The sequence below is a fragment of the Empidonax traillii genome, unplaced genomic scaffold, assembly GCF_003031625.1.
Source record: "Empidonax traillii isolate 1590-97213 ecotype Southwest subspecies unplaced genomic scaffold, ASM303162v1 scaffold1356:size330773, whole genome shotgun sequence".
NCBI lineage: Eukaryota > Metazoa > Chordata > Aves > Passeriformes > Tyrannidae > Empidonax > Empidonax traillii.
The window spans coordinates 156,990-177,141 of record NW_020956549.1 but is presented as its reverse complement, the minus strand read 5'-3'; the positions used below and the strand labels follow the sequence as shown (position 1 = coordinate 177,141).

The 20,152-nt window shown below is 49.2% G+C and overlaps 1 protein-coding gene across 13 annotated transcripts in view; it reads left to right on the top strand.

Annotated features, from left to right (window-relative positions):
* The window catches only part of EPB41 (erythrocyte membrane protein band 4.1), a 69,868-nt gene that overhangs the window by 15,210 nt on the left and 34,506 nt on the right, over positions 1-20,152 (top strand). For all 13 annotated transcript variants that reach the window (XM_027906793.1, XM_027906804.1, XM_027906803.1 and 10 more), the window contains 6 exons: positions 8,557-9,016; positions 11,643-11,873; positions 14,209-14,313; positions 16,916-16,958; positions 19,041-19,116; positions 19,538-19,756. In XM_027906793.1, coding sequence (XP_027762594.1) covers positions 8,564-9,016; positions 11,643-11,873; positions 14,209-14,313; positions 16,916-16,958; positions 19,041-19,116; positions 19,538-19,756 — 1,127 coding nt within the window. In that variant the 5' untranslated portion in view covers positions 8,557-8,563. Of the gene's footprint in view, positions 1-8,556; positions 9,017-11,642; positions 11,874-14,208; positions 14,314-16,915; positions 16,959-19,040; positions 19,117-19,537; positions 19,757-20,152 lie in introns of those variants that run through there.

Below are 20,152 nucleotides of genomic sequence, written 5' to 3'. Positions count from 1 at the left end.
TCTGTGCCCTGGTGGCGCTGGAGTTTGTCCCAGTCAAACAGAGTCAGTGCCCTTAGGCTTTACAAACAGCTCCTGACTCCTGTGTTTGGGAAAACAGCGGAGTGAGGGGTTTGCTGTGCCTGTGGACCATCTCTGTTGGGAACATGGAACCAGGTTGAAAGGGTGCTGGATGTTTGCCTGCTCTCCTTGGGCACAGGCAGAAGCACAGTGGGATCATCCCCATGGGAGGAATTTCTGCGAATTTCTGCAGAGTTTGGAATTAACTCATCACCTGCACTGTTTAAAGGGGAAAATAAAAAAGAAGGAAGCTCTCTGGAGGAGCTGTCTCCCCACCTCCCTACCCTGTGGGTACACAGTGCCCAGTTTTGCTGGGGACTTCAATTAGCTCTTAGTGGGCTCTCAAGCCAAGCTGCCTGGTCCTGTGGGTTTTCAGATGGTTGAAGGTTGGGTTCTTTCTGTGACACTGGGAGTTTACAGCTCAAGGTTTGTGGTGGGAATGGATTTCTCCTCCTCTCTGTGTTGCCTTTGATGCTGAGCCCTGAAAGAAGAGGAGACTTCAGGAAAGGGTGGCCCTTCCTAAGACAAAGCCTTCCCCCAGCTCAGGAGCAGCACAGGCTGCCGAGTGCTGATACCTGCACTGGTGGTTTGTACCCACCCAGTGAAACTCAGCCTCACAGAACCCTCCCTGCTCGCTGACTCATTAGTCCTGGGCTCTTTGGAGCTTTTGCTGCCCCAGCTGTGTCTCCAGAGGCTGCAGCTATGCTGGATCTGGGTCGTTCCAGGCCGGTGGGTGCTGAGGAGTTCTCCAGCTCCTCTGTCCCCATGTTGATCTGGAGGTGTTAAAGTCTGGGGCTTGTCCAGAAACCCAAGAATTGAGGGATTTAGTGGATAATCTGCAGCTGGCCAGTGCCTTCCTGCACTCCTAGGTGGGGGTCATTAAACTTTAAAGTGCGATGTTCAGGCTGATAATTACTGTAAAGGTAATTTTAGTCCCCTTCTCTCCACTGTTTGATGGTTGCAGTGAGCATGGAAGAGCAAACCAGGTAGATCAACTCAGCCTGGCATCTGGTACAACCCCTTAAAACTCATTAAAACAGCAACAAAACCACATTGCTGTGCCCCTGGGCAGACCCTGGCAGCACAGAGTTAGGCAGTGTGTCCTGGGGGTTTCTCTCACTGCAGGCTCTTGCTGGGGAGAATGAGTTCCCTTTGCATTGAATATTTTTGGAGTGTTGGTGCTCAGAGGAGAAGGAGCAGTGGCTGATTGACAGGAGAAAAGGTCTGGAAATCAGCTTGGGTAGTGTAGTGCTGACTTGTTTAAGTGTCCTTGGCAGACTGGGAGAGCTGGGGGGGAGTTCACCTGGAGAAGAGAAGGCTCCAGGGAGACCTGAGAGCCCCTTGCAGGGCCTAAAGGGGCTCCAGGAGAGCTGGAGAGGAGTTTTAGACAAGGACCTGGAGTGATGGGATAAGGGGAATGGCTTCCCATTGCCAGAGAGCAGGGATAGATAGGATACTGGGGAGAAATTATTGACTGTGAGAGTGGTGAGGCCCTGGCACAGGTTGGGCAGAGAAGCTGTGGCTGCCCCTGGATCCCTGGAAGTATCCAAGGCCAGATTGGAGCAACCAGGGCTAGTGGAAGGTGTCCCTGCCCATGGCAGGGACATGGAACTGGATAACCCAAACTATTCTGTGATATTCAGTGGCAATTTTGAAGCAGTAAGCCCAGCTTAAAGCCAGCGTTGGGGATGTTTTCAGCCAGCTTTCACCTGGGCTCGGTGGAGGATGAGCCTAATGTGGCTCTGACCACACCAGTCCTTCTTGTAAGTCATTTCCTTAGATAGTTTAAATACTGTACATTTCCCAGCTCATCACATCCAAATAACTGTGTGATTATGGTTATTTTTAATGAATTTGGGGCGTTGTACCGGGGCGGGGTGGATGTGTTTGAGGCACTGGGGTGAATGCAAATCGCTTTGCAGCCATGCAGTGACAAATGAAGTGGTTAAACATGATGTCCCCCAGCCCACAGGGGAGGAACTCCTGTGTATGTGAGCTGGAGCAGTTGGTGGTGAAGCCTGTTAAGAGCTTTTAGCATCAAACATCCCTCTGGCTCTCAGTGCAGCAGCGGAACGTCCTGGCAGGTGCCTGTGTGTGTGTGTGTGTGTGTGTGTGTGCAGGGGTGGTATTTATCTAGCAGCCAGCTCTTTATCAAAGGACTGTGCGGGTCCCTCTTGGCTTCTAATTATAGCTTTGGTTTGGAAACAACCAAAGGGAGAGCGACAAAAGCAAAAAAAAAAAAAAAAAAAAAAAAAAAAAAAAAAAAAAAAAAAAAAAAAAAAAAAAAAAAAAAAAAAAAAAAAAAAAAAAAAAAGGCACTTTACCCCTGCGCTTGGAAAACTGTAAGGGAAGAAAATGAGCCCTGTTATGTTAAACCTTGAGTGTAAATGAGGCACAGTGTAAGTAAACACATCTGTGTTCAGGCAAGGGGGGAAAAAACCCCACCTCCTTATGAATAATTCATGGAAAAAAATCCTCCTGTTCAGCTGATGGAGATCTATTGCTTATTTTGTGATGAACTGTTGCTGTAGGAAGGGGTGTGCTGCTGTGGGAGAGCCCTGGCGGCATTGTCATCCCTGCTTTACTGTCACCCCCACTGTGGGTTATTCCTTCCACACAGAGTTTGGAGTGGCTGTGATGGAGCATCCTGCTGAGGCAGAGCCCGTCCTTGGATTTGCTTCCCTGTGGTGGAGTCACCTGCAGGTGGGGAGCCCATCCTTGGATGTGCTCCCTTGTGAGGCAGCACCGCTCGCTCGTTCCTGGTGCTCTGAGCTTTTCTCTGCACAGATTTTTGGCCCCTGCCGTGTTTCTGTGCTCCCTGCCCCCCTGGGAGGCTGGTGGAGGGAGCAGCCCCTGGGATATTATCTGTACCACGCAGGTGCTGAGCTGCCAGTGGGGTGGGGACGGGTCTGGATGGATCCCTCCCTCCCTCCCTGCAGATACCTCTCCTCTGCCTAAGGAGGCTTTTTGGAGTGGCTGCTGCCTGCCAGGCTGAGCCCCCTGTGTCCTCCTGGGGGGGTTTGGTGTGGTCAGGGGATTTTTGCAGGGCTTGGTTTTGCAGAGGAAGGTCCATCAGGCACCTGTTTTTGCTCTGACCTCTGCTGAGGAGGGGAAGGGAACCCCAAGGGTTGCTGTTCTCTGTGGAATAGGGAACAGCACTGGTATTAAACTGGTAGTTTTCTTAGTCTTTTTAGCAAACTCCTGTGTTAGGATATGATGGGATAGTCCATGAGCTTTATTTTCCTGGCAGCCTGGTGCACGTGCCTTCCCCATGGCTCTGCTCTGGGTCCAACTGCTCCCAGATCAAGTGAGTTTTCCAAGCAGGTCCCACACGGGGCAGCCTTTCCAAACCCATCGCGGTAGACAAGGCTCCAGTGACAAGTACATGCTTTCATTTAAATTTCAGCACTTTTACAATGAGCAAAGCCCATGAATTTCCATATTCTGTAGCATCCAGGAGGATTTTTGAGGATACAGGGGAGGAGCTCTCAGCTCCCTTCGGTTGTAATGCACTTACTGCTCCATTTAGTCAGGTCATTTTATAAGCCCAGTCTTCAATTTGACATAAATGATTTGCTTTCAGCAGATGGTGAGCTACTATTTTTGCCCTCATTTAAATAGGAAAGCTGTACAAGAGCAGGAGATGGGAGAGGGGCACGGGGCTGCCGACGTGCAGTAGATTACCAGGGCTGCTCTGGTGAGAATTAAATCCGGGCAGTTGTAATGTGCCATCTGTGTTGTGTTGGGTGGTTTATTTTTCCCTCTGTTCAATGAGGCTCCTGGAGTCTCCTGTTACCCTGCAGGTCAGGCTGAGTGGCAGCATCTCTTTTGTTCAGGACCCAAAGTACCAGCATAGAAAGATGGTGCACGTGAATTCTAACAGGGGTTATAGATGTTAGTGCTAATTATTCCTCTAATAAAATACAATAAATAAATTCCTAATGGTTCTGGCGCTTTAGAGTATTTTAAGGTTGTTTGAATTTCAGAAAAAATCACGTGTAGGACACGTAACTCACACATGTGTTGGGCGAGTCCTGCTGGGGGCGGCTGCAGTTTTCCCCCTCTCCCACCCTCAGGTTTGTTGCACACGCACCAGGTCTTGACTAAACTGAATTTTCAGGCTGTGCTGTCTATTTTGAGCAGTGTTCTGTGTAGTTTCTCTGGTGAATTGTGTGCTTTTCACACACATTATGAAATGGGAAGGAACGCATTAAAAAAAAAAAAAAGCACCACCACGCTGTTGCTGAAACTATTTGATTTTTGCCTATTTTTAGCAGAAATTTTTCTCTTATCATTGTCTCCAGCTCTTGCTGGAGCAGCAGCGTTCTCAGAAGCCACACATTTTTGGGTAGGAAGGTCAAGACAATTTGTCCCAGCAGTGTGATCACCCTTATCTGGTGTTGGGCATCGCTGCGAGACAGTTTGGGTTTCCAAGAACTGAACCTTCCCTGTGGACAGTCCTTTTTCTTCTCTCTCTGAAAGACTAAACCACTGGGAATTAAGTAAGCTATGGCATGAGCCATAAGTCATTTTTCCAGGCTTGGAAGCAGGGATAAGTTAGATTTTCTATCACAGAATCACGGACTGATTTGGGTTGGGAGGGACCTTAAAGACCTTCTCCTTCCACCCCCTGCCATGGGCAGAGACACCTTCCACCAGCTCAGGTTGCTCCAACCTGGCCTTGGACACTTCCAGGGATCCAGGGGCAGCCACAGCTTCTCTGGGCAACCTGTGCCAGGGCCTGCCCACCCTCCCAGGGAAGAATTCCTTCCTAATTTCTAATTAACTTTGCCCTTCTTCAGGTATTGTCACTACACTTGTTTGTGTGCCTAAATAAGAGATGCTGGAGCAGCTGAGAGGTAGGAGAGGGTGACAGACACATACCTCAACATTCCTGTTTCTTTGAGCTGATGCCTTTTGAGAGGAGATGTGTTGCCAAAGCCTCTTCCAACATTCCCAGGAGGTCCAGATCCTCCTCTGGGGGCTGCTCTAGGGCAGATGAAAGGGATGGGATTGGCTGGAGGTCAACCTGTGGTTGCAAGTGTCCCTAGTGGGGCAAAGCCTTTTTGCTTCTCTGCGAGTATTTAACTCCCTTTTCTTCAGTTCTCTTCCTGTTGCCAAAGCCTTCTTGCCTGGAGGATGTTCTTAAACTTAAAGATGCGTAAATATAAATATGTATTTCCTGGTGAGATTTTTCACCCTGAAATCTCTCTCCGGGATCATATCTGAGTTTTGTTGCGGTTTCCTTATTTCTGTAGCGTTAAACACCTTCTCTACACCAGACTTGTGAAGAGCCTGCCTTTTACAGGCTGTCTGGCATCAAACCTTCAGCCTCTACCAAAAAAGAACCAACCCCAAATGCAGTATATACAAATGTGGCAGCTCAGAGCAGGAGGTGAGCAGCACCACTTGAGCGCTCCTACAAGAGCAGAGCATCCTCCTCCAGCATCCAGGGAGCTCCTGAGGCACCTGCAGGCTCGGCAGAGTTGCCTTGTGGGATAGTGAAGGAAGAAAAAATTGAATTTGAGTAGAAACCTGCTTGTGGTTTGGCCGTGGGTTGTGCTTTCTCCAAAGGAGGGGTTGAAGAGCAGCAGAGTGGGAACCTTGTACTTTGTGGGCTGGGATGGAAACAAAACACCGCTTGGCAAGGGCAGCCAAAGTGCTCTTTATCTTGGATAATCACAGAATCACCGCCTGGTTTGGCTTGGTAGGCACATTAAAGACCATCTCCTTTCCTCCCTTTGCCCTGGGCAGCCTCTCAGTTACGTTATTTGCTTACGAATCTCTTCACTTTTGATGGGAAAACCATTTCTGAGCATAAAACTTCCAGGGGAGGGATCCAGCCCTGAGCCTGGCTCGGAGCAGCTCGCTCAGGTCTTGCAGCAGGATGTTTGCTGCACCCTGTGAGTTACTGGTGCTGGCAGCTATGAAATGTTTATTGGGAAGGGCAGGGCTCCTACGTGCCCATCTCCGCATCCCCAGCCCTGCCGAGGGGATCTGGCTGAGCTGCAGCCTGGAATCCCCCTGGGGATGGAGGAAAGACAAAGAGATGTTTAAGACCAGGAGCTGTTTTCTCATCCACCTCCCTGCATCGGGAAAGGTCCCGGACTGCGGCTTTGAAATGTAAATAAGTAAACAATCCTTCTCCCAGAATTTAGGGAGGGAAGAGTACATCCAGAGGAAATGTTCCTTTGTGGAATGTCCCTCTGGTTTCCTGTGGCTGATAAGAGCTGTGCCCTCCCCACCATCCTCGTCTCCAAAGCCCCGATTCTGCCTTTCTAGTCCGAGGAGCGACGCGCGCGTCCGACGTTGCGTGTTTTGATAACGGTTCCTACAAACGTGTTTATTCAAAACAAACACAGTGGGAAGCAACTACAAAGCAGGCTGCTCTGGCAGCTGGTGCCAGAGGGAGCTCGCTGTCGGCGTGTGATCCTGGTGGGACAGGCTTGCAGAGCATCCCTCCCCATCCGCGCGTGCCAGGACGTTGGGAGCCTTGCCCTGGGAGTTGGCCGTGGCGAGCCTGTCCTGTGTCGTGGGCTCACTGATGGGGTTTTGATAGTCCTTGTCCCTTCCACTGCCTTGTGGCATCTCCAGGAGTTCTTGGAGAGCTGTTGAGAGCAGGAATTGGCTGTGTGGTGGCTGGGGGGGGCCCTGCAGAGTGTTGCTAATGGGGCCAACAGCATCCGTGGCAGTGGATTTTGGGAGAAGCGAAGAGGTTTCATAGCATAATAGAGTATTCAGAATTGGAAGGGACCCACAAGGATCATCCAGTCCAACTCTTGGCCCTGCACAGGACACCCCAACCATCCCACCCTGACAGCATTGTCCAAAGCCTCCTGCAGCTCTGGCAGCCTTGGGGCTGTGCCCACTGCCCTGGGGAGCCTGTTCAGTGCCCAACCAGCCTGTGGGGGAAGAACCTTTCCCTGAGATCCACCCTGAGCCTGCCCCTGACACAGTTTCAAAGGATCCAGAGAACCTGTCCTAAATCCGCTCCAATGGAAGCACAGACCCAGTGGGTTCCATCCCTGCTTTTCCAAAAACCCTCCCTGAAAAGAAATAAACCCACCAAACCCTCAAAGCAAACCTTGTAACCTCAGGAAATTTGCGTTGCTGGAGGAACAAATTCAGGGAAGGTCTCTGATGCTGCCCTGGTTTAACCAAAGCATTAGGAATAATATCAGGTGTTCACATTAAATGCGAGGAGAGCTGGGGGGGGGGGGCTTTTCTCCTTCCAGCACTCTGGTTCTTTTGGCAACCAGCGTGAGTTGAATTAAAATTGATGAATGCAATAATACGTAGGAGGGTGACATCTTGAAATGTTTCCTAATTTTAGGTCTGTGTTTTGAGCAAATGTTTGTACGCCGAGGCTGGGGCTGGGGATTGAGGCATATTGGATTATATGCTATTTGCTCAGTGTAAGCAGTGGCAATTTATTGCTGCAGATACATGTGATGCAACGCACAAAGATTAGTTCTATCCCCTCTAAAGCATGATTATTTTGGGTCCTCTTTATACCTTAAATAGATATTCTTCTCATGTGATTTCCATCTTTTTGTGTCAACAGCCCAGGCTAAAGTTGAAGTAAACATTGCATCAGTTTAATAGCACAGGCTCTGAGGAAATCTGCTCTGCATTATGGGTGTTGTTTGGAAACCTTTTCGTTTTATGTTTTTTGCTGTGTGCAATCCAGAGATTCCGTGAATCCCAAAATCTGCTCGGCTCCACTGGCCTGGTCTTGTGCAGATCAGTGTAGTTGATCCACACCAGTGGGTCCTGTCCCCATCAGTGTGGTTTGATGTGTTCAGATCACAGAATCACAGACTGGTTTGGGTTGGGAGGGACCTTAAAGCTCATCCGGTCCCAAACTCTGCCATGGGCAGGGACACCTTCCACCAGCCCAGGTTGTTCCAACCTGGCCTTGGACACTTCCAGGGATCCAGGGGCAGTCACAGCTTCTCTGGGCAAACCTGTGCCAGGGCCTGCCCACCCTCACAGGGAGGAATTATATCCCATCCAACCTTGCCTTGTGTCAGTGGGAACCCGTTTCCCCTTGTCCTGTCCCTCCATCCCTTGTCCCAAGTCCCTGTCCAGCTCTCTTGGAGCCCCTTTAGGCAGTGGAAGGGGCTCCAAGGTCTCCCCAGAGCCTTCCCTTCTCCAGGCTGAACAGCCCCCAATCTCTCAGCGTTGTCCAAAGGGTGGGGGGCAAACACCAGTAGAGATGTTTCTATCAAAGCATAACAAAAAGAATGGTTTTGCTCTTCCTGACCCAGTGGGCTGGCGTTGGCAGGGGTTCAGTCCTCGTACAGGCCATTCACTGAAGAGCTGGACTCGATCCTTGTGGGTCCCTTCCAGCTCAGAACATTGTGTGATTCTGTGGCAGGGTGGTGTGACTGGTGAACGTGGCCTGTCTGTGCTCGTGGCTTGCCTTGAGCAGCTCCACCAGACCTGAATGTTGGAAAACCATCTCTTGACTGAGCTCCTCCTGCTCCTCTCTTGCAGCACCACCATGACCACAGAGAAGAGCCCAGCGGCGGACGCCGACAGCTCGGACCAGCAGCAAGCCAAGGAGGAGGAAGGAGCTGCTGAAACACAGAAGCAGGAGGCTTCCCTGGAGGAAGGGGCTCAGCCCACGCAAGAAGGGCAGGGGCAGAAGCAGAAGGCCTCCAACGGAGACACCCCCACGCACGAGGAGCAGAGCAAGAAGGAACGTCGCACCTCTGAGGGCCGGGGCCTGTCCCGCCTCTTCTCCTCCTTCCTCAGGAGGCCCAAGTCTCAGGTGTCCGAAGAGGAGAAAGACACTGATGGTCCTAAAGAGGCAGGAGGTGACCAGAAAGGCGCAGGATTAGGAGCCAGCCCTGATGAAGATATCCTGGTGAAAGCGCCCATCGCAGCTCCCGAGCCTGAGCTCAAAACCGACCCTTCACTGGACCTCCATTCCTTGAGCAGTGCAGAAACACAGGTAAAGCACCCCATCCTGTGGGATGGGCTCCCTGCTGTCCTCAAAATGTGTCTTTGCAGCCAAAACTGTAGAAACTTCGTATCCCAGGCTGGCGAGCTTGACCAGAAAAGCCGGTGAGGTGTCAGCTCCCGGTGTCCCATCTCGTACTTCCCACTCTTCTCCCTTCATTGCTCTGTCCTGCCAAGTACCTGCTCTGGGAATTGTGCTCAGCACCTCACAGCATAACTTGAAATGCCCTGTGAGCAGTCCTTGCTCTGCTGAGGTTGGGATGACACCTCAGAACGAGGGTTCACATTCAGAGGGGTCCAAAACCAGTTGGAGTGAGCAGGATAAGGGCAGGTCAGTGGCCTGAGGTGGTGGACATGGATTTAGGGAAGGGTTTCTTCAACGCAGCGTTTCAGGACTTGGTCATCTGCTCAGTCTGGGCTGGTGCTGAGCCTGCCAAAATACAAATATTTTCTGCTTATGCATCACGTAGACAGGGATTTCTGCAGGCTGGTGGGCTGAGCCCAGCTCCTGGTAGCTGTCTGGTGTCTGGTCTTCGCAGCCAGGGTCATTTTTCATGCAAGATTATATAAAGTTTCAAAATTTGAAGTAGAAATTGAGGCAGACACACCCACGGGGAACATTCACAGAGCCGCAGGTGGTTGTCGATTTTGGGGGTGTTGGGTGCCCTCTCTTATTCTTTGGGTAGGGGCAGCTCTGCTGTTACTTATGCCTGGACTTGGAGGAGGGTGTCCCTTTTTCCTCAGCTGGGGATTTCTTGCAGCCCAGCCAACCTGGATGTGTTGCTGGAGCCACAGATCGTGCAGGGTGAAATCTGGGTTTCTTACCCACTGCCCTCAGCTCTGAGTGGCTCCAGAGCAATGCCAGGTACCCCCAAAAGCTGAATTTTGGAGCAATACAAGCTCAAGCATTGCCAGTAAACAATAATTGTAAATCCACCTCCTTTAAATTACAAAGCTGTAGAGAAGGTAGCAGGTAACACATTTTAATTCCTTTTCCCAAATTTCTGAGCCTGTGAAAACCCTGGGATGGTCTCTGCTCGTGCTCTGTACCTCTGAGGGTTGGGATTAGCAGGATGAGGAGGAGCTGGAAATTTTCATGCTGTTTCAACCCAGAAGTTGTGTTTTCAAGAAGGAAATCATCAGTGCAGGTGTTTAAAGTCAGGTTGGACGGGGCTTGGAGCAATCTGATCTAGGGAAAGGAGTCCCTGCCGATGGCAGGGGGTAGAACTGGATGATCCTTGAGATTCCTCCCAACCCAACCCATTCTGGGCTTCTAAATCCATGATTTCTTCCTCTGTTTAACTTTGATTTACTGCTTCTGAGCACATATGAGAGTTCACCCCAACCTTCCTTCACGGGCCGTTCGTTTCAGACGGAGCGTTGGCGCCTTTTTTTTTTTTTTTCCCCAGTTCTTATTTTAGATCCCAGTCAGTGGCTTTCTGAACTGTGACACTCTGCAGATATTTCTGCTGTGACAGCAGTTGTGAGGTGCTGCAGTTTGATAAATGCTGACCGACGGGCATTAGGAGCTTTGACTGATTCCCTGCTCCCGATTGTCCCAGTTCTGCTGGAACAGAAGTCAGCAGCTTGTGGACATTATTTAGTTTTTAAATACCTCCGTGCACTTGTGCCTGGATGTGATTTCATGAGATGTGATGGCTTGAACAGACAAGGTTTTGCTCTTCCCCTGCTCCAGCTGTGCTCCCGCTGCATCCAGCCCTGCCAGTGCTCGTCAGAGCCTCCTGTGAACTCGGTTAACCTGCTGAAATGGCAGAGGGGAAAAAAAAAATAAAAACCAGCTTCCTTCCTCTTCCTGCCCCCAGACTGCATCTCTTTCTGCTATTTCAGTGAATTAAAATGGCTCACAAAGTGCTTCTGTAGGCAAAGGGACAGTGGTGTGAGGGCCGCCTTCCCTTTTTGGTGGCAGGGAGCTGCTTGGTCAGCTCACAGGGCCATGAAATCCTAGCCCTGACCTCCCCTTTTAGTGCCACTGCTGCCATAGAGTCATGGAATGGTTTGGGTTGGAATGGGCAGGGACACCTTCCACCAGACCAGGTTGCTCCAAGCCCTGTCTGACCTGGCCTTGAAGAATTGCAGGGATGGGGCAGCCACAGCTTCTCTGGGCACCTGTGCCAGGACTTCCCCAGCCTCACAGGGAAGGATTTCTCCCCAATATCCCATCTAAACCTCTCCTCTTTGAGTGTAAAACCATCCCCCCTTGCCATGTAGAGAGTGAGTGCACTGGAGCAGAGCCCAGATTGGCACTGGGAGCACTGGTTGTCTTTCCTGGGAGGCCAAAACCTTCCCAGTGCAAAAGATGCTGTCATTAACACCGCGAAGATCTGCAGGATATAATCTGCCTCGATTTTTCTAATCAACCCTTATTTCTTTTTTATTACATCCTTTATTAAATGAGGACTTGAAAATGACTTGTCAAGGCTTTAAAAATTAATATCATTCCCTTGCTCACCCCAGCTGCTGCTCCAGGTCCCGGGTTGCAGGTTGAAGTCAGATAACGAATTTTGGGTGAGGCCCCAGCCCTGCAGTGCTTGTTTCATGTGATGCTTTGTTTGTTTGTTTGACTCCTCTAAACGGGGCTGTTGGTGGGGGGGTTTCAGCCTGCACAGGAGGAGAGGAGGGACGAGCAGGAGCCAGAGGGTAAAGACCCTGAGGACAAGGAAGAAGGAGAAGCCAAGGAAGAGTGTGCCAAGCCGGAGCCCAAACCGGAGACTCCGGAGACCAAGGCAGACAAGGATTTGAAAGCTGCCCAGAAAGCAGTGAAAAGACACAGAAACATGTACTGCAAAGTGGTCTTGCTGGATGACACCATTTTTGAGTGTGCTGTGGATGTAAGTACTTGTGGGGTTTGGTTCTGCTTCTCCTCTCTCCCCCCTCTCCCTTCTGCTCCTCTCGAAAAATCACCACAAACACGATTTAATAGGGGCCTAATGTGCTACCAGGGAATTACATGACAGGCTTTACTGCAGAACAAGCCTGCTGTAAGCTATAACAACTTATTTAGTGTGTTGTAAAAGCCTCTGGGTGCTAGGAATCTTTATTTTTTATTGTTCTACAATTCCAGGGTGTCTTGCCTACAGGTAGGAAGGATTTAAAAAAAAAGAACAAACCCAAACTTTATCTCACTTGCTGTTCATCATCTTTCTCATTGTATCCCAGACCAGAGTTTAGTCTTTTGGGGTAAGTTGGGATGGTCTAAATATCTTTTGCCCCCTTTCCTTCGAATAAAATGGGCTGCCAAATTGATTTGTGCTTTTTCTAGTTCCCCAAGGTCCCTTCACCTCTCAGGCTGCTGGTGCTTGGATGGAAAGAAAAACACGCTGTGTTAACCCTCAGTTGAATATATTTGCAGTAAACAATTTAAAATTATTATGTTGACTTAGAGCACTGCAAACCCCTTCATCTGAGAGCTTTTCTTCTGCTTTATTCTGTGCATTCTCTCACAGGGCTGTGGTGCTGTCAGGGCAATAAAAAGCGAGCAGAAATCCCTATTTCAGTATCGAAGTACTTGTCTGGAATATTAATAATCTGGTACTTACCACTAGAGCATAGTTCCACCAGCTTGTTTTCCCTCAGTCCTGCTGGTAAATGGGCCAGGAGAGGGTATCTGGGCACAGGGTTCCTTGTGGGAACAGTCACCTTGGGTGATCCTGGGCAAGTAGGTCAGTGCCGGGTGTTTGTGTAACGATGGCGCTGCTGGCATTGCCTGGGATCAGCTCAGAGCATCCTGCCCCAAACTCCTTCCCCCTGGGCCAGGGATGTTGTGTGCAGGCCCCCTAAAAGGGGAACTGTCCCCCCAAAATCCTGGTGACAGCTTGCCATGGCTCTGTGTGTGAGTTTGTGATGCCTTTGGATACAGGCACGGATGCTGTTGGTGGTGTGGGGAGTCCTGACTTGAGCAGGACATGAGAAATCTCTCCAGTAGGTCCAGAGGATCGTGGTGGGCACTGCAGAGAGGATTAGGAGGGACCACTGTGTCAGTGAGACCCTCTTATCTTGGCAGGCACCCTGGGCTTTAACACCCCTCTAATCCTACTCTGGCGTTTTGGGAGTTTATTAAGCTTTAATTGGGAAGGAATTGCAAAGGTGTAGGCAATGAGCAGCACAAATGCCTTTATCCAGGGAGAATTAGTGCTTTCAGGCATCCCTTTCCAACTGACAGCCCCTGGAAGGTTTTTCATGCCTAGATCAGTGCCAATTCCTTGAGGGATACCCAGGCTAACACATACATTGTGTTACCTATAGAGTCACAACGTGTGCACAAAGGACCTGACAGCTGAAAGGCTGGAATAAAGCCAAGGAATAAAACCAGGCAGGGGTCTTGGAGCAGTTGCCATGCAGAGATGAGTGACAGGAGAGCTGTGGGCACCAGCAAGGCATTAAGTGAAGCTGATTTTGCGTCACTGGAACGGCACTTTCTTCTAACAAAGCCTCCAATGGAATGAGCTGCTTCTGGTTGCCATAGTTTTATGCCTCAGGGATGTTTTCCTTCATGCTTTTGGACTAAAAGGGTATCTGTTCCTAGGGCCAGTTCACTTCTGCAGGAATTGAGGGGGGGGGAAAGAGGAAATAGGAAGGCTCAAAGTGCATTTCTGGAGGCAAGAAGTGCTGAGCAGCTCTGGGTGCAGGAGGCAAACAGGAAAAGGTGGTTTTCATCAGCAGATCGGGGCGATGGAAAGGCCACAAAAAAATTATGGGCCGGTTTTTTTGTGAACCTGAAAAAAGTCAGGTTGTCCCCCAAATGAACAACTGTAGCAGTGGGTTGTAGCAGCAGGTTCATCTTTTGATCCACACCAGCTCTGACAGCCTGGACCCAGGAGATACTGGGGCTCTGGCTGTACCTTGGCAGGGAAAACCTGTACAGATCCTGGGTGTTTATTGAGCTCTGTTGGGAAGTTCAGCTTTGGGGGAGCTTCAGGCACAGAGCTGGTCAGAAGAGAGAGACCCACTGGGTTTCTGTTGCCTCTCCATTGAATTCTGATGCCTGGAGCTCTTTCCTATCAGGAGTCCTTGCTCTCAAACAGCCAGGAAGGGGGGTTTGCAGCTTTTTTCCCTGTTATGGATAGTGCACAGTGTGATTTGGTGCCATTCCCTTCCTCCCCTCCCCTGTGATTGAGAACAGGCAAAACCCAGCCTGCCCAACAGGATTTCTTTGTCTATTTGCAGAAACATGCCAAGGGACAGGAGCTCCTTAAAAAAGTCTGTGACCACCTCAATCTGCTGGAAGAAGACTACTTTGGTTTGGCCATATGGGACACACCAACCTCCAGGGTAAGCTGCTGCTGTTCTGGGGTGGTCTGGCCCCGGGGGGAATTCAGCTCTTCCAAAGGATCATGTCCCACACAAGCTCCCCTTAAAACTGCTTTTGATGTCCTCCCTAAAAATGCGTTGGGGGTCATCACAGAGGCAGAAGTGGTGAATAAGTGACTACAGGAGTGTGGGTTTTAGTAAAAAGGCTGCACGAGTCACAGAATGATAGAATCCTTGTGGACTTGAGTCTTCACCTGGAGGAAATCTGTTGTATTAGCTTTCTGCAAGGTAAGTTGTTTCCTGCCTTTAAGTTCTAGAACTCCAGCTGAAGAAGTCAGGCTGCCCTGGCACTGGTGTCAGCATTGGGAAGGTTTGGTTGGAGCCACCCAGGGCAGTTTGGAGTTGAGGCTTTGCCCTGCAGAACACCAGTGACTCCATACCAAACTCCAACTCGTGGTTTCGGTTTAAGGTCTTTGTTTGGTTTGACTCAGGCAGTGTCTTATCTTTTAAACCCCTTGGTTACCCTTTAACTCAGCAGTTACTCAATGTTTGTTTCACAAAACCAAAAGCTAAATCGAAATGAAGGGCCCAATTCTGTGTCCTTTAGACCTTTTATGTTGGTGCAAATTCTGAATATTCCACTGCTTCACCTGCACCATTCACCCATGGCAGGTTATAGGGCTGACATTAAATACTTTATAATGTTTTAATACGCAGGTAAAATGACACCCTGTCACTGTTTGAGGCAGGCAGAGCTCCCACTTGGGTTTGTTTCACTGTCTCTGGTGTCTTGCTATCTTCTTGTGTGTTTTTTTACCCTGGGAGTTTGTTCTTGCAGAGGGAAGGGTAGGTGTACTTTAGATCCAGTTAAGAGCAAAAAGAGTCTTCCCCCAGCTAACAAGGGATGAGAAGTTGTGCAGCTTTTTAACTGCAGGGACTGAAAACAGATTGTTTTGTCACCTCTGTGTCCCAGAGCCGGGAGCTGAGGAAGGTGAAGCCTCTATCCATGGGTTGCTCAGCTCCAATGTGGAGTAACCTGGTCTGGTTTGCTCTGAAGGGGGAAAACAACATTTTTGGAGGGTTTTTTGGGAGTCTTTCTGCTTATGTTTCACTGAACTTTGAAGCTCCACCTCTCTCCTGCTGTAACCTCAAACAAGACCCCACACGGAGTTACTGATTCACAGGTAGAAATGATGTTGATAGGAATCCAAGGATGAGCTCCTGCACCTCACCTACAGCCGTTGTGGAGCAGGCAGAGCTACATGTGTGTATTCCTGGCCAGGGAAGGGTTGCATGTGGCATTTTCCACCTTGATATTTCGGGAATAAACCTTCTGAGGAGGGATGTTTACCCACATGGGCGTAGCCGAGGGTGACAGCGGGATTAGGAGGTTGTGACAGCGGCCGGAGCAGCAAGGAGCTCATTGCTCTGAAAGGGAGGATTGTTTCCCACTGATTCATGACCCAGTGGGATAAAAGTGCTGTTAATTGCTGCTCCCATCATTGTCTGCTGGATCAGGCGGGGTGGGATGCATGACTGCACCCTGGGCTGCCCAGCCCAGTAACGAGCAGCGGTGGCACCAGCCCGGGCCGTGGAGATGCTCAGCTCAAAAGCTGTGGCCCTAAAAAAGCATCAAGTGGCCCATCTGCCTTTCCAAAATGTTTTTTTTTTTTAACCCCCACTTTTATAGGTTAGAGGGACAGGCACATAAAAAGAGGAGATTAAAATGTAAGGATGGCTGTCTCCCTGCCACGAAGTTACGTGTCCTTCTGGTCGGGAGAGATTAGCTCGGGGGATTCAATGAGTTAATTCCTTCACCTCGGGAGACCTGGACTGTCTAAATCCTTCTCAGGGCTGGTGAAAATGAAGAAGGTGGTTAAATGTAGCCTCTCCAGGAGGGTCATTAACCCTGTGCCATCCCCTGCAGTGGGGCAGACTCTGAGGTGTCCGAAGGGAAAGGCTCAGACCGTGGAAAAAAGCAGGAGTTGTTTTTTGTGGCTTATGTTGCACCATCATCCCACAGAACCCCAAATTACAGAGGGGAGAGGAAAAAAAGGATATATTTCTATATTTGTAGCTGAGATAATTAGTAGAAACTTGAGTCATAGTTAAAAGAAATGAAGTTTATGTCACACTCCTGTGAAATTCCAGCCTTCCGTGGTAATTGGGTGTTTTCACTCATATTTCAGTGATTAGGTCGTTTAAAACCAGAGCTAATAATAGAAAGTCTTGGTGATCTTTGATCTGAGTAGGCTAAGTGAGGAGACAGGGTGATTAAAATGAATGTAAACATCCTATTTGCCTATATTTAAAGGTTCTGGAGGGAAAAAAAATGGTGCTGTAGAAGTGCCCCTCTCAGGCTGTACCTGCAGCCCTGATATTCTGCCTTTTTCCCCCCTTCCTCCTGCCTCCCCTACGAGTACCTGGTAGATGAATGATTGGAAATACACCCCCGAGACCACAGCCTGGAGTAAAAGTAGTGAAAAATGCACTGTCTCTCCAGTTTCCATGGCTGCCTGAGTGTCAAATATTGTCTTTTTTCGCCGTATTTTTAGCAATTTGCAGCTTTCTGTGGCGTTTCTGGAATGTCTGTTAAACTGTGAATGTTTTTATCCTCTTACAGACGTGGCTGGATCCTGCCAAAGAAATAAAAAAGCAGGTTCATGGTAAGTAGATTGAATTTATCATCTGGGGAGGAGGGGGGGGGGGGTGTGGTTTCTCCCCTCTTCCCTAAATAACATGGCCTTGGAGGGGGCCCAGGGATGGGGAGAGGTCAAGTGAGGGTGGCTGGCAGGGATCAGCACAAGTTCAAGCAGTCTCTGCGTCCTTTCTCTCCTTCTTAAGGACTTAGGGATGCTCTGGATTGAGGGAAAAAAAATGTCATTTCCTTGACAAAACGTGGGCTTGGGGTGTGTTTGCCTGGAGCAAAGCAACCCTGGCTCTGCAGGGCTGGAATGGGAGATGGCTCCTTGTTGGAGGTGTCAGTGGGAACCACGGAACTCCCAAAGGAGATTGGGAGAGCCTGAGCAGAACTGTGAGCTGGAGCAGGGTTTGATGGACTCTGAGGCTGTTTTGGGGTCCAAATAGGAGTGCTGGGGCGATAAATGGCTCGAGTAGTATCACCAGATGCTCTCCAGAGTGGTATTTTAAGGTCTGCTAGCATTGAATTACTTCAAGATGAGGGCAGTGTCGTAATTAAAAACGTTTCAGAGGCTTTTGTTTTCCCTTGGGGGCCAGTCTAGACTGCTTTGAGAGTAAAATACTGGGTTTGGGAAGTAAACTACTGGGGTTTGGATACAAAACACTGGTTTTTTGAAAGTAAAACACTGGGTTTGGGAAGCATAATGCTGTTTTATGAGAGTAAAACACTGTTTTATGGGTGTTTTTGGTGGGAGGCACAGGACAAAGTGTGTCACTAATTCCTGATTGGGGAAGGGGGGGGGGGAAACCACAGGGCTGTGGAGCAGGGAAAGCTCCTGGTCTTACCAACTTCTCTGGGAATCAACAGCAGGGTGTGTTTGAAGGGCAGGAGCTGCTCCATCCGTAAAATTCATCTGGTAAATGCGATGAGCAGCAGCTTCTTACGGAATCTGATCCCCTGAGATGGGTTAAATGGCAGATTATTAGATTTTACTGGAAAATAGGTTGAATGTGGGTATGAGTATGTGTACCCTGATGCATGTTGCTTTAGATAACCTCTGCTCCCTAAAATGACCTCTTGGAATGGCTTGTTTTGAGCTGTGTGTGATGAAAACAACATGCCTTGTGTTTAATCCCAGTTATGGCGTTGCATAAGAAGTAAATCCAGGGATGCTGCGTGGCCCCTCTTCCCTCTGTGAGATTGGGATAAACCTCTGGGTGAAGTGCAGGGACAGATCTTCTCTTTCTGAAAGAAATCTCATTTTGAGCTGGTGTTAAAGGGCCACAGCAGGGGAGGGGGGAGATGTAACTATGAACATCACCCGGTCAGGACTCTTTTCTGCTGGGAAATGGGATTATTTTCAAGGAAAAGAGAGAGTAACCCCTTCAGCTGTGGCACCTAGGCTGGCCAGACCACTCATAATGCCAGTTCTAGTGTGATTATGTGGATTCTCACTCCAGTTAATGCCTGTAATGGCGCTGCAGCAGGTTTGCAAACATTATTTTAACCATTAAGTATTATTTTAAACATTAGATATTAAACATTTAGGTCTGGGCTCGTAAAGCTCTTCCTACCCTGGTGCTTGCTGGCTTCTCATGCAGAGATTGATGCCTGTGTTGGGCTGAGTTTAACCTGTGTCTGACCACCTGACCCCAGTGCATTAGGCTGAGAAGTGACTTAGCACATCCCCTCTTGAAATTTGAAAATTGGCTTGAGTGATAAACCAATCCTAATTCATTAACTTACAGCCCACCCCTGCCCTCTCTTCACGAATCCCTTTTCAATCAATGAAAGAACATGGGAGTCCTTGAGCTTCTTAGCAATTAATTTAATTTTTGCCACAAGTAGTGGTTTATTTATGTGTATTTCCCTGCCCTACTTTTTTTTTTTTTTTCTCCTGCTTGTATCCTATAAATAAAACCATATCTTATACAGATGTTAAGCTGCATCCAGCTGTGAGAGTGAGCAGTATAAGGTCAGTGTTACATCTGCTGGGTGAATTGTTGAAGATCAGGTTGGATATTCCCAGCTTTTTTAATAACAGCTTTAATAATAATGACTGTCACAAAGCTGTTGACTTTTCTCAACCTCTCCTTTGTCATTGCAGGAGGCCCCTGGGATTTTACCTTCAATGTCAAGTTTTATCCTCCAGATCCTGCCCAGCTGACAGAGGATATAACCAGGTGAGTTCCCTGGGAATCTGCTGCCAGCAGAGCAGTGAATACAGAACAGAAATGTTTAATATTTGGCTCCTTCAGTGAGGAGATCAAATGTCTTCCCCATTTGGAGGGGGTTTGGTTTGTTCTCAGTGTGTGTGTGGATGCTCCTGCTCTTATGTAAAGCCATGTCATGCACAACCCTGGCATGGGTGTGTTTGTAGAGGAAAGCACATTTTTATCTGAACCTGAGATTTTCTGGTCCCTTTGCAGAGTGGAGGTGACCTTAAATCCCCCAGAGCTCCACACTGTTTACCTTGGCAATGGCTAAAAATGGAGGTAGAAATTGGGAACGAGCACCACGCTCGTTCGTCAGTGGCTTGAAATAGAGACTGATCCTCAAGTTCATAAATTTCCCTGTGATTAATATTTTCCTTTTTGCCCCCAGGTATTACCTGTGTCTTCAGCTCAGACAGGACATCCTCACGGGGCGGCTGCCCTGCTCCTTTGCAACCCTGGCCCTGCTGGGCTCCTACACGGTCCAGTCGGAGCTGGGGGACTATGATCCTGATCTCCACGGCCCAGATTACATCACTGAGTTCAAACTGGCCCCGAACCAGACAAAAGAGCTCGAGGAGAAGGTTGTGGAGCTTCATAAAACATACAGGTAAGGTGTGGTGGCTGTAGCTTCTGTGCCCTCCCAGGGATGCAGTGGGATTTTGGAGGGGAAACCCCCCAAAATCCATAACACCACTCGGTGGTACTTTCAACCAGCAGCCCTGAGAAAAAGCTGCTGGTTGATGCCCTGGCAAGAACAGAGCAAAGACAAGACCTTCTCAGAGGCAGAGGGGGAACTGATAACTGGAGTGCAGTGGGAAGGGTGGACATGGGCTCCTGGCTGTGGCCAGACCTACAATTAACACCTCACTCAACCCTCCAAATCAATACTTTAAATTGATTCCCCTCCATTTGCACTGAGAGGAGAGGAAATGAGGGAAAATAAGTACCAGGCCACTGACAAGCTTCATGACTCGGAGTCAAAGGCCGCTGCTGTGCTGGAAGT